Source organism: Dreissena polymorpha, chromosome 10 (assembly GCF_020536995.1).
Source record: "Dreissena polymorpha isolate Duluth1 chromosome 10, UMN_Dpol_1.0, whole genome shotgun sequence".
NCBI lineage: Eukaryota > Metazoa > Mollusca > Bivalvia > Myida > Dreissenidae > Dreissena > Dreissena polymorpha.
Genome location: NC_068364.1, coordinates 66,621,483 through 66,635,797, shown reverse-complemented (window position 1 = coordinate 66,635,797; position 14,315 = coordinate 66,621,483). Strand labels below are relative to the sequence as shown.

The following is a 14,315-nucleotide window of genomic DNA, read 5'->3' as shown; positions in this document are numbered from 1 at the left end:
TTAATGATATTTAAATTGAGAAATTACCTTGTGCACCCACTATTTTGAACTTATTTTTTTTTTTTCGATTTTGCTATAAACAAGAAGCCAATTTTGTTTGTTAGACTATTGCCACGTTAATGTTCTTCGTGTATTTTTCATTTGAATATATACAATTTTCTTGAAATAATACCAATTCTTAAAAAAAACATTGTGGTATTTGCACTGGTTTGGCTTTGAATACAGCTATCGCGATTTTATTTTAGAAACCGCTTGCAGTTGTATTTCAAAATACTGCAATGAAATTGCATCCCCTAGCATTTTTTTAAAGTACAAGTATGAATGCGTGAAAGACGGAAACAGACATAATCTGTTATATGCAATTTATAATCTCTACATGGTCATGTTTACTTTTATGTTTGGTTGTGAAATCGCGTACTTGTTCGTAACAGCACTTTTTACCTGAATAGATATTGACATTTTGAATATTTGCCATATTACGGCAATTACATGTGTTTTGAAGTAACGGATGAACAAACTTTGTTGATATGCATCGAGGACGTTTCTAAAATGTTGGTCAACCCCCATCAAACCCCGAACAAAATGAGTTTTTGCATTGGTTACGTTTTGAATAATAGAGATTAATGACTCGGATTGATGAGTTGGTCAAGTCATGCTTGTCTTAACGCAGTTACTAATTACAATACATAGAATTAACTAGTATGTTTAGCCCGGCTATCTCAGTTGATATTTTATAAATTAGTTGGAATTACAAGTACTATCCCTGTACGACCACTTTAGTACACTTCGTCTAGCGCGATTTCTGCCATCCACCACACACCCACCGTGGACAATTGTTCGTGAGCGTGGAAAATCACCGCGATCTAAAGGTGTTTCCATCATGATTGATCGCGTCGATAGTGGCTGAACACCGCGGGCGTTATCGGGAAATCTATCTCACGGTGGACCACCGTGATCGCGGTGGACCACCGTGATCGCGGTGGACCACTGTGATCGCGGTGGACCACCGTGATCGTGGTGGACCACCGCGGCCTCGGTGGTTCGCGGTGAAATACAGATAAATGTGAATGAACATGTATATTTCGATATTTCAGACCGGTTTATTTTTCAAAGTTCTAGAATGTTTTGTAACATTTGTATGAACATTTGTATACATTGTAACTTGATTGTTAACACTCGTCATTATTGTTTACCCTCGTTCCAGAATCATTTGACATGTCGTACATCGAGCGTGATGTACTTTATGTTTTGTTTCTACAGTTTCTGCGTGAAGATTAACTTGTTGTTTATTTAAAGAATTGTTTGTTTTTGTTAAAATTTCGGAAATGCTTTCTCGTTTGTGTACGTATAGCTTGCCAATAATTACATATCAACGTGTTACGTGTAATTTGATTCTGACTATTTTAGTGACTCCCTCCTCTTTATATTGTTACATGTATTGATTCGAAAAATTTAATTTCGAAACATCGGCAGTAAGTATTAAATTAAGTGATAGTTTACGAACATCGGCATGTGAAAAGATCACTTGTTATGTAATCAAGTGACTATGATCTGTTTTGTTCAATAACAAGTTCATGTCGATACATATTTTAAAAACGTATGGATGAAAACAACAAATTCTCCATTTTATTCGATATAGTAAATTCATGTAGACATCAAATTCTCCATTTTATTAGATATAGTAAATGGATGTAGACATCACATTCTCCATCATTATTTCGTAAGAAAACAAGCGTTTTATTCGTATTGTAATACGGCCCATGTACAATAAATAGACATACATATACATGCATAACAAAATCATATTTATAACATAAACAGTATTTAATTGCATGTGTATAATATTAATAATAAAAAACTCGTCAGCGTTGTTACTATGTTCATTATTTTCCGAAAACCATATTCTTGGTCGTATCTGAAATAAAAGAGTAAAACAGTTTAAAAAAAGCTAAATGTGAAATTATGACTCGTCAAATTCAACGCGATTTCTTAACATTACTTTTTATCGATACTTGATAAATTTGATATACATTGTATTTACTCAATGCACAGCATTATTGTAACACAATAAGTAAATCAATTTTTACCATAATATTACGATTTCTTTTTTTACGTTATTTTACATACAGTGTATGTTTCAAAATAGACTTGTTATTGAACAAAGAACAGGTATACAAATAGTCACTCACCAACATAACAACTGATCTTTTCGCATGAATATGATATTAATATATCGCGGAATTTAATACTTACTGCGGATGTCTCGAATCAATTTGTACATGTACATTTATTCGATCCAATACATGTAACAAAAGAAACAGGAAATCGTAAAAATAGTCTGATATCAAATTACATGTACATGTAACATGTTTGTATGTAATTGTTGGCGAGCTATATATGTACAAAAACGAGCAAGGGTTTCGAAAGGTTAACAAAAAACAAATCTTTAATTAAGAACAACAAGGGAAACTTCATGCAGAAACAATTGAAACAAAACTTGAAGCATGACACGCAAACTATACTCACGCTCGATGTAAGACATGTCAATGATTCTGTAAAGAGGGCAAACACGAGAGAAAAGAGTTGAACATTCGGTGATTTTGTTATGAAGTGCATGTAATGTACATACCAAGTTAAAAACAACATTATACGATCTGCAAAGTAAATGAACATGTACATTTCGATATTGCAGACCGTACATTTGTATAATGTTGTTATTGCACATGTATTTCACCGCGAACCACCTAGACCGTGGTGGTCCGTGAAATCAATTTCCCGATAACACCGAGACTGACACCGCAATTCGCCACGGCAAAATCACCGTGTTCAACGGTGTATCGTGGTGAGATAGTAATTGTCCACTCTGGGCTGAATCACGGTGATGCGTTGTGGATGGCAGAAATCGCGCTAGACGTAGTGTAGGTCATGAGTTTATCTTATAATAGTATGCGTCATTCGTACATTATTTTTGTATTGTAGTATTGCATCTGTCAGGAATTGCATATATCATCTACGTCTATCCATGACTTATGAGATAAAATGAACGCGTTGATAAGCCTTAACCACGGTTAGAACGGCGAAAATAAAAGCGGAAAATAAGTATAAATACTGATACATAATAAAGCCGTGCTCTGCGAAAAGGGGGTTTAATGCATTTGCGTAAAATGTCGTCCCCGATTAGCCTGTGCAATTAACACATGCTCATCAGGGACGACACTTTCCGCGTTTATGATATTTTTCGTTCAAAGAAAGTCTCTCTTTAGCAAAAATCTAGTTTAGGCGGTAAGTGTCGTCCCTAATTAGCCTTAACGGACTTATCTGGGACGACACTTTGCGCACATACATTAAAACCCCCTTTTACAGAGCACGGTCAATTATACACACATTTTCATTGGAAATTTATCTGCCCGTCGCATGTTTGTAAAAGTCGATTTCACCTACTGTAGCATACAACAAATAAAGAAAACGTTTAAACATAAACGTATTTATTTCACGTATAGAACAAATACATCATTATATAATTATAGAAAAAATGATACGTACTAGTATATTACAAACTAGGTGGGCATTTTGTCTAAGGTTTCTGTGATGCTGTAATAATGCATGGAATTGAAATATTCATCCCGTACATCATAACTTAAAAATGCAGGTGCAAGGCATTTTTTACGCTAGCCAAATTGAAATTTGTGAATTTTATGAGAAAACAGTCCGTCAATATTACACGAATTATAACCATGACGTGTATTATTTTCACGCTGCATACTTGCATTCAATAATAACAGCATTTTAAAACAAAAACACTGTGGTTATCAGAAACTAATCAATACATAAATTCGCAATGATCAAGTTACACAATTATTTCGATATTTTAACATTAATATTTTAAACATATTCTGGAGAAGTTACACAATTTCGTGATTCAATGACTATGTATATTCAAATTACACGTGTATGATATATTCTACATTTTCTATATTTAGAGGAGTAAAACATACCGTCCACTCTATACATTATAGAAACAAATGATATATATTATTAACATCAATAAAACAGCAACAATTATTATATACATGTACATGTATTCTCAAGAAAACATATTTTAACTCTATCGAAATTCAATACAATTTCGAACAAACAAAAGTGAATACACCTTTTTAAATGTTAATTCTAACGCATATGTTATTAATACTTTAGAATATACATGTCATATTTGTTTAATGCTATGAAGTACAAACACATAAAGAAAACTCAAAACTTTACGATGTTTGTTCTTTTACGCCACTAGTTTTCATTTTTATTGCATGTAAGCATTTAGTGCCATGGCTGAAGTTAACGAACATGCTTCTTAATAGACGAACTCATGAAATAACGTAATGGACATACAGGACGATATACAAATAACACGTAAAAATAGACGTAAAACAAAGACTAAAATTAACTATGTATGGGAAAACAAACACATATCGCTTAATAGTATACATTACGTTGTTATAAACCTATGCTATACATTAAGTTCACTACAACTGTACCATTAAACTTACTGCTTTTAAAAGTTACATGAAAATAGTTCGTACAATGTATTATTCATAAACCAAATTAAATGTTTAAACTTGTCAAGTTTGTAAGAAAAAAGTTCGATTGCCTTAAAAAATCACATGTTTAACAAAACAACGATTCATCAAATCGCACTAAATTATATCACGCAAAAAAGAAATGCCGTTTTGAATTGCCAATGCGTATTTTAGTTTAATTATGATCAATTGCAAATGAAATGTTTGGAAACCGTAATACAAAAACATGATACGTTTTTCGCGACGGTATACATGTAAACATAAGTAGAGTCTTCCCAGACCTTGTTAATTTCTACGACCAGAGGTTGAAATGCGTAGAGTTTAAATCAAGAGTGCGCGAAATACATAGTGTTAAAGCAAGATTTTCTATTATAATAGAAAAAAATATATGGGGTTAACAAAAATGCATGCACATTTACAATAAATGTTTTTTTAATTTAGAAAACAAAATAATAGGATCTTTTCTAATTTACTGAGTGCGGGCAGAATTTCTTGATGTTAGTGAAACACAATCAGCCGTTATGAGGTCCGAGATTCCTATACTTGTGAAACGAAATATTTCAAACAGTTCGTTGCTGCCATTCATAACAAATATATTGATATTAGTCAAGTCACATGCAAATAGTTTAGATCGCATGTAAATTGCACCAACGTTATCGTATAGTTCAATGGCACTCATTTTTCCGTTCATTTGTTTGCATATGATCTCATTCTTTACACACAAAATTACAAACAAATATACGTAACAATTGTCTTTTGAAATAGATTATTTCAAATACACACTGTAACATGATTATGGCACTTACATGTATTTGTGACACATATATTATTAAATCTTTGGAAAATAATGTCTAGTTTTATAACCCATTATTATAAAAATATAACAAAGTTCCAATTCTATATAGTGTCTCTTCTCCTAAGCCATGAGTTTGAATCAAAATATCATTTATGCATTTTGAGTAATGGGGGCAGAGTTTACGAAAATATATATTATAGACAGGCACATGGAAGAATGTTACGGAGGCACATGACGATAAAATAAGTACCAACAGTAGACACATTAAACAATAACTTAAATTATAGAATCACACATATCGGTCGCATTACAGTATACATAGTTATACAAATGCTATTCATTTAGTTCACGAGCAAGGTTAACTAAATGTTTACCAATACTAACAATAAAACATTTCGTAAATTCCGTATTCATTTACCGACGGTAAGATTGTACTTGTCAAATTATTAAGACAAAAAGTTCACTTGTCGAAAATAGTAATATGTTTAAAATAACAACACTATGATTCACCAAATCATGTTACAATCACTCCACGCACAAAATAAGTATCTTTTTAGTAGCACTATCTTTTTTAGAAGCACTATCTTTTTGAGTAGCACTATCTTTTTGAGTAGCACCATCTTTTTGAGTAGCACTATCTTTTTGAGTAGTACTATCTTTTTGAGTAGCACTATCTTTTTGAGTAGCACTATCTTTTTGAGTAGCACTATCGTTTTGAGTAGCACTATCTTTTGGTAGTTTTATTATGGTAGATTAAAATAAACTGTTCGAAAACAGTAATATAAAAAGTCGTGATAAGTTTTTCGCGGCAAAACAAATGATAAATCAGTTAAGGTCTGATTAATTTCTAGGACAAACATAGTAAACATCACAACATTATAAACTAGAAATGGCGCGGCAGAGGCCGACGCGTATCCCCACGCCGCATGTTTGACCCAGGGGCGCCCCATGGTTGGTAATGGGTCCATGCATAGTTGAGATTGACCGTATTGTCATAAGAGAAGTTCAGTATCAAATAGAAGTGAATCGGTGAAGAAATAAAGAATTATAGTAAAGGACAATTTTGGGTGGGTGTGGCCTATTATGGACGGGGCGCCCCAGGGTTGGTAAAGGGGCCATACATAGTTGAGATTGACCTTATTGTCATAAGAGATGTTCAGAATCAATTTGAAGTAAATCGGTGTAGAAATGAAGAAATTATAGTAAAAGGCAATTTTGGGTGGGCGTGGCCTATGTGGGCGGGGCGCCCCAGAGTTGGTAATGGCGCCATGCATAGTTGAGATTGAATGTATTGTCATAAATAGGTTTAGTATCAATTTGAAGTGAATCGGTGAAGAAATGAAGATATTATAGTAAGAGGCAATTTTGGGTGGGCGTGGCCTATGTGGGCGGGGCTTCCCAGGGTTGGTAATGGGACCATGCATAGATGAGATTAACTGTATTGTTATAAGAGAGGTTCAGTATCAATTTGAAGTGAATCGGTGTAGAAATGAAGAAATTATAGTAAAAGGCAATTTTGGGTGGGCGTGGTCTATGTGGGTTTGGCCTATTATGGGCGGGGTGCCCCAGGGTTGGAAATGGGGCCATACATAGTTGATATTGACCGTATTGTCATAAGAGAAGTTCAGTATCAATTAGAAGTGAATCGGTGTAGAAATGAAGAAATTATAGTTAAAGGCAATTTTGGATGGGTGTGGCCTATTATTGGCGGGGCGCCCCAGGGTTGGTAATGGGGCCTTACATAGTTGAGATTGACTGTATTGTCATAACAGATGTTCGAGTAAATCGATGTAGAAATGGTAGAAATGAAGAACTTATAGTTAAAGGCAATTTTGGGTGGGCGTGGCCTATGTGGGCGGGGCGTCCCAGGGTTGGTAATGGCGCCATGCATAGTTGAGATTGACCGTATTGTCATAAAAGATGTTCAGTATCAATTCAACACCGTTATTTCGAACACCGATAATCCGAAGTCACCGTTATTTCGAAGTATTTTTTCGGTCCCGAATTTGGTTCTTCTTTGTTTAATGTAAAATTTCATTGTTAATCCGAACTTCGTTAAACCGAAAAAATCGTTAATTCGAAGTGATTCTGTCGGTCCCGACAATATAATTCGCACCTAATCATCAATCTTTAATCCGAAGTCAAAGCTGCAAAACGCTAAGCAAAATTTCACACCTTTGTCGTCTGGGCGTGGCGCGTCAAAAGTTGATAATTACTCCTTTGTCGTCTGCGCGTAGACGTTAATTTTATAATGTCGTCAAAAGCCGATAATTACTGTTTATGTAGTTAAGCATTCTTTAGTAACAAATAAACGTGTCACGTTTGGTCTGAGTAAATGTGGTCCAATGAAATTCATCTTATATAAACTCTGCCTTTTGCGAGCAAACACGAGCTGAAGTGAGTGCTTTAATGTCCTTGACACATTGGAGAAATATGTTACACGCGTCCAGTTTAGTGCTGCTAAGTCCAGTCTTCAGATAGACATCGCGTCATTTTTTCAAAAAAATGTTAATACATTTCCGAAAATGTATTCATCTGTATTTACATGTATGACAATTTGTGCTATTCGTTATATTTAATATGGTCTGATAATGTGTGCTATTCGTTATATTTTATATGTTCTGATAATAAGTGCATATTCATTATATTTAATATGTTCTGAACTTAGAGAAAACATAAAAAGAAGAACAAGAATCGTTTTATTCCTTCGTAGAAATCTATTGCCATCTGACTAGTTTACGTTTTTAAGTAAAACAATTATTAATAGTAGCTTGTAACCGAACCATGCGAATTCCACAACGTTTTATTATTACAGAATCAAAGAAGTCGTCTGTCAAATGTTTATTTCGAATTATCGTTAATCCGAAGTTTTTTTAACAGTCCCGACGACTTCGAAATAACGGTGTTGAAGTGTACATAGTGTCTGAGTATCAAATATCATATACAATTACATAGCGTCAACAAACAAATGCATGTACAAATATACTTATTTGAAAAGTGTTATTTAGAAATGCATTTCATGTTGCTATTACTAAATAAGCAAAACGAGCTCATTTTTGTTTCTACAATTATTAATAAATCTCTATGAAATACATTGATAACATCTATTCACTACAACAATAAATAACAAAATTAAAAAAAAAGAATACATACACCGAATATGCATAGCATTTTACTAGCTATCCGAAAACGATTTCTTAAGCTGTTCAATGCATTTGACTACATGTATTTAATAACCTTATGAGAACTACGATATATATTTTTCAGAATATACATTTATTGCAATTATGTTTAAAGATAATAGCGATGTGTTGATCAATAATTTAACCGCACCGAAAATGGCTTAATCTTCAATGACACATGTGCAACTTAAATAATGTTACAATATTGATTCAAAAATAAACATTTTTTTCAGCAGGAACATATTTTGATATGCCTACTATATTTCACCGGAAATGTTTTTGGATATTTTCATGTTTGTTTACTGCCATCCCGCCTACTATGATATTAATGTAAATAAATGACAACAAACATGTTCTCATTGCCACAATTAATGTGCACAAGTACCAAAACAAATTTTAAAATAAATAAAGCAAAATGCACCCGTATATACAATTCAATTAACTTGAATTTACAGTCATTGAATTATATGTCACTCGATGCATCCTTTCGGCATTAATGCTTTAAAAAAACAACATAAGAACATCATAGCTACAGAGTTTTGTAATAAATTTTGGTTTCAGATAATATTCATTACATACAATGCTTGTTATTGATAAAGTGAAATGTACGATTCCAATTTCTTGCATGAATTGATCCTTGTGCCCGATCCTTGTGAAGGAAAACTGACACATTTGAATATAGATCGATACAATGTGTCATGCAAAACATATACATAAAATACATGAAAGTAAATAATATTTTGCACAAAACTGTTAAGAACAACATTACTAGTATGTATGTGTGCAAAAACAAATACAACGACAACGTAAGAAACAATGCAGTTTTTTTTTTACTGTACAGAAACGTTTAAATTTTGAATGAGTTTGTATTGAACATAAAATTGAAGACATATGTAAACTGGGAGGGTACTATATTTTAAGTGCAAAAGTATGAACGAATTATATTTACATTTTAAAACAATACAATTATTGAATGATTTTTATTTACCTGTGTTATGGAAAAATAAGTATGCATCTATGTAAAAGAACTGCACAGTTTGGCCGCAACTAGTATATTCAAATATCATAATTTCAGAATATACGCCGCCGGTGCAGCACATCTGATCAGTAATGATTCGAATGCAATAAAGGCAGATGGATCCCTATACTTGTGTCACGAAATATTTCAAATAGTTCCTTGCTGCCACTGACTACTACTATCTCAATATTAGACATATCACATGCCAATAGTTTAGATCGCAGGTCAGAACCATGTTTATTTGAATCAGCGTCGCAATCTTCTCCACGCGATTGTACTACAAAGTTCCACAGCTCACACTTTATATGATGATCTAATGCACAAAGCTTGATCAACAAGCTGCACAGCCACTCAGATGTGCATTCACCTCTCACAAGACGGATACAGTCTAACGATGCTGGCAGCTGAAGATCACATTGGCTCACAAAGATCCCACATAATAGAAGAGTTTTTAATTTACTGAGTGTTGGCAGAATTTCTGATGCAAGTGAAACACAATCAGCAGTTCTCAAGTCTAGGATCCCTATACTTGTGTCACGAAATATTTCAAATAGTTCCTTGCTGCCACTGACTGCTACTATCTCAATATTAGACATATCACATGCCAATAGTTTAGAACGCAGGTCAGAACCATGTTTATTTGAATCAGCGTCGCAATCTTCTCCACGCGATTGTTCTACAAAGTTCCACAGCTCACACTTTATATGATGATCTAATGCACAAAGCTTGATCAACAAGCTGCACAGCCACTCAGATGTGCATTCACCTCTCACAAGACGGATACAGTTCAATGATGAAGGCATCTGGAGATCACATCGACCTATAAAGGTCCCGCATAATACAAGCTTTTTTAATTTACTGAATGTGGGTAAAATATCTGATGCTAATGCAGCATCGTCAGACGTCATAAGCCACATGTACACAATAGGTGAACAACTCAGCAAACCATATAGGTCATCGTTACCCTGCTTCACGTGTATGAAGATATTTGACATGTCAATAGGTAATAGTTCTGATTGAAGAATGTGTTTATTGAAATCGGTGACATTCACATCGCACATTTCTAAAAAAAAATCGTGTTTCAATAAAGATAATTGTTTTAGTAATCTTCGAAGAAACTCGACAGTAAAGGTAATTTTCGTCAAGTCTAACCTACTTAAAGTGGCAGAGATAGTGATTTCTTCGTGAAAAGTTGAATCTTCTATGTATAAATACTTTAAGTTAGACAGGGAGGTAAGCACATCAGCTATTAAAGATACGTTGATTCTTCCGATAAAATGCAGCTCTTTCAGGTTTAAATTATAAAATGCCTTATATATTTCCGGAGTAACTCTGGCCTTAACACGTTCAAGACAATCCCTTGACTGTTGAAGGACGATCAGTATTTCGCTTATTTGCAATATATTACTTTCTAAAATAAGTGTCCTGACATTGGATGTGTTGTACATTAACAGTGCACGTAATGCGTTTGATTCTGACTCGTTGAGATATTCATTGAACATAAAGTCCCTGCACTTCAAACAAATATCCTTCTGACCGCTGGCTTTAGCCTCGATGAAACCTGTAATCATAATGCGCTGGAATAAGAATGATACAGCTAACATACGCGAATCGAAGTCCCTCTCATCATATGAAAATTTTCCAATGTTTTCTATTGATTTATAATCTGTTTTAAATGCCGCTAATTTATCAATATGAAAATGTCGTAAATACCCTCTTAGTGCAAGGTTGATGTCATTGAAGAAGTCGCCGTCAGTCAGACGGTTTATTAGTTCATTAGCTATCTTACAAGCAAGCCCGCACATATATATAATTATCTGGCTCATTTCTAACACATTAAATTTATGTTTGCTAAGTAAATTTTCTAAAGCATCCGTCTGTGAAATAGCTATATAATATGCAGCTAGGAATTCCTGGACCGTCTCATGTACAAATGACATTCGTGGACTATTTAACAACAATTCTGACTTAAACATTACCGTCAACAGGCCAGCATCGAGGCAGAATTGAAGTTGCTCTTTGGACATAAAATCCAGTAATTCCCGTTTGGAAAACACTAGGGATTTTTGTGAAGAAAACGTGAAATGAAATGCAGCATTTGCAAGCGCGTCTAAAATCTCACAATGCGGTTCAATAAAGCTTGTGTTCGATAAGCACGGACAGCAAGTTCCTTTTCTGAAATATCCTTCTTTTGCATTCCCTTTTTTAAAACTAAGGTCAAGTAGAATACAATTTAATTCACACAATGAACCGTTAAACTCGCTATTGTTCATCCACAAGCTTATTAACATTGTCTGCAACCATGGTGAAATAAGAAACTGTAACAATTGACGTTCATTTACGTATTCCATGAACTCAGTCTGTGACTTTTGATTGACAGTGTTAAAACTGATGAGTATGTTCTCCGTTAGCTCCCTTGGATCAGTTATCCCTTCAATTTCGATAAGTCTTTCAATCTCAGAATCCTTGATTCGCTCATCCGCCATTTTCCATGGTCGTGTAGTAACTAATGAAACGCACTTTGTAAAACAGCTTGCCATTAACGGTGAAACATATTTATGAGAAGGATCAACCCACTCGTTCAATCCATCCATAGATACGAGGCAAGTCTCCCGTGCAAGGATTTTGTGTACAAGCTGAAAGACAACTTCGCGTTTATCACCAGTGTAAATGGTGTCGATAATTTGTGTTTTAATCATCTCTACCACCTCACGTTGGACGTGTGCATCTTTCAGTGATATGTGAAAGATAAACTTGAACCCATTCAGTGTGTCGATATCACTAAATGAAGCCTTGTGAATAGAATTGTGTTCAGAATCTGCATCACACCAATCAAGAGCAAGTTTAGTAAGGAACGTTGTTTTCCCTATACCGGGCTCTCCTTGAATAAACACATGACTACACAGCTTTTCATCTTTAAAAAATATGTTTCTGTATTGTTTTATTGCGTTTTCCGTTTTCTTTCGAGAACCATCTTTTTGTTGTTTTATGTGGCTTAATTTCGGTGACACAAAGATATCCCAGATAGGTTTGTCATGACCCTGACGTAGTGGTGAAACAGACACAGTACTTTTCGTCGTTGTATAGAATCGTATTAAATCTCCGCGAAACTCTGGAAAAAAATAATTGTAGCTTTTAGCGAACGTATTAAACAGTCCAATCTGTATGTTACAATACTCATTGTTCAAGTATAACTTGTTTTACATACATGTTAAAATGCTTTTTTTGTGTTGATTTATATGTGGGGACGGGTTACAAGGAGAATGTTACATTGATAATGCCAGCAATTTACCCGTATGGGTAAATAGGTAAAACATGTGCATGCTTATAGAATATTAGAATTTAAAAATAAATAAATAATCCAAACAACAATCAATAGGTTTTAAGCTTTATATTTCCTCCCAGTTGCGTTTTCGTGTTTGAAGTTAATTTATTCACTGAACTTTTTGAACAAACTGGCAGTCCTGTAATATAGGACCTATAGCCCTTTTATCAAATGAGGTACCGTACGTCGTCTTTCGCATGTATGACTTATACTTCATTGATGCGGTAAAATATTCTACATATCACGCAACGCTGTGTAAGATCTCAAGAGCTAAATTGTTCAAATTCAATTGTGTTCAAATATGGATTGTAGGAACTCTTCCAAAACATTTAAGATTATGAAGAATCCTACCGAAAAAATAATAAAAAAATATATTAAAAATACCTATGTTGATCAATTTAAACGAATCGCGACTTGCATGATCCTAAACATCATAAGTGAACACCTATGTAAAGTGTTATTTTTATATATGTAGTAGAGTCTGGGACGACAAGTTATACCCTAATATATACTTACAAAGAGGATAGAAATATGCTTAATAACAGGTCTGAGTCATGGCAATTGGTCAGTAACGACGTGTCACAAAGAAACATGTCAAGATTCAATTGAATATATGTAGTTACTACACAGGGTTATACCGGTGGTATGGAAACACTATGTGAATATGAACTTGATCAACCTGAAGGCAAACTTTAACATGTCCTCTCCATGTACTAAAGAAAAAAGGGACATAATTCAGCTTAAAGGCTTTTTCAGGTTATGACTATTATTTGAGTAGTTGAGCTAAACCTTATTTATATGCATTAATTTACATTATTGTGTTAGTGCTAAGTTAACTAATATTACTGTATTGCATAGCATACGTAAACAACATTGGCACGAATTCCTTTAAATATACTTAAAAAAAACAGGCAATAGCATACTTAAAAAAACAACAACAATTAAATACATTTTCTCGGATATTAACTCTTAAATACATGTTAACATGTTAACATAGTTTAGTAAAGGATTTATATGTCTTGCGGAAACCATAAGTAAACCATGTATTCACACAAATAGTAGACAATTATACAATATGACCTTGGACGGAGGAGCATACAAATACTCCACGATTTTCAAATTATTTATAAACAAATGTGAATGCAAGAAGGAAATTGGAGATGACACCAGTTTGACAAGTTTACATCTTAATTAACTATATGTTCCTTTCTTTTTATTGGGTGTTACACAAACAAATGTATTCGTTCAATTAGATAAAGCCGAGAAAACTTATTATACAAAGATAAAAACACCGTTTTGAGTTACAAGTAGTAGGTTGTATATTATTCGATCACATCTTTAACCACAGAAGCAAGATAAAACATTTTAGAATGATTTGTTTTTTTATAGAATAAAAGACTGAAACAGAAAAATGTTCTTGATT

The 14,315-nt window shown here is 33.9% G+C and overlaps 1 protein-coding gene across 3 annotated transcripts in view; it reads right to left on the bottom strand.

Annotated features, from left to right (window-relative positions):
* LOC127847878 (uncharacterized) overlaps positions 1-14,315 on the bottom strand; it is a 286,419-nt gene that overhangs the window by 240,826 nt on the left and 31,278 nt on the right. Inside the window, exons 5-6 of one of the 3 annotated variants that reach the window (XM_052380098.1) lie at positions 11,547-12,679; positions 4,497-11,128 (exon numbers count right to left, since the gene is read on the bottom strand). In XM_052380098.1, the coding sequence (XP_052236058.1) occupies positions 11,084-11,128; positions 11,547-12,679 (1,178 nt within the window). In that variant the 3' untranslated portion in view covers positions 4,497-11,083. Of the gene's footprint in view, positions 1-3,468; positions 12,680-14,315 lie in introns of those variants that run through there. The other 2 variants (XM_052380096.1, XM_052380097.1) reach the window with 2 other exon arrangements.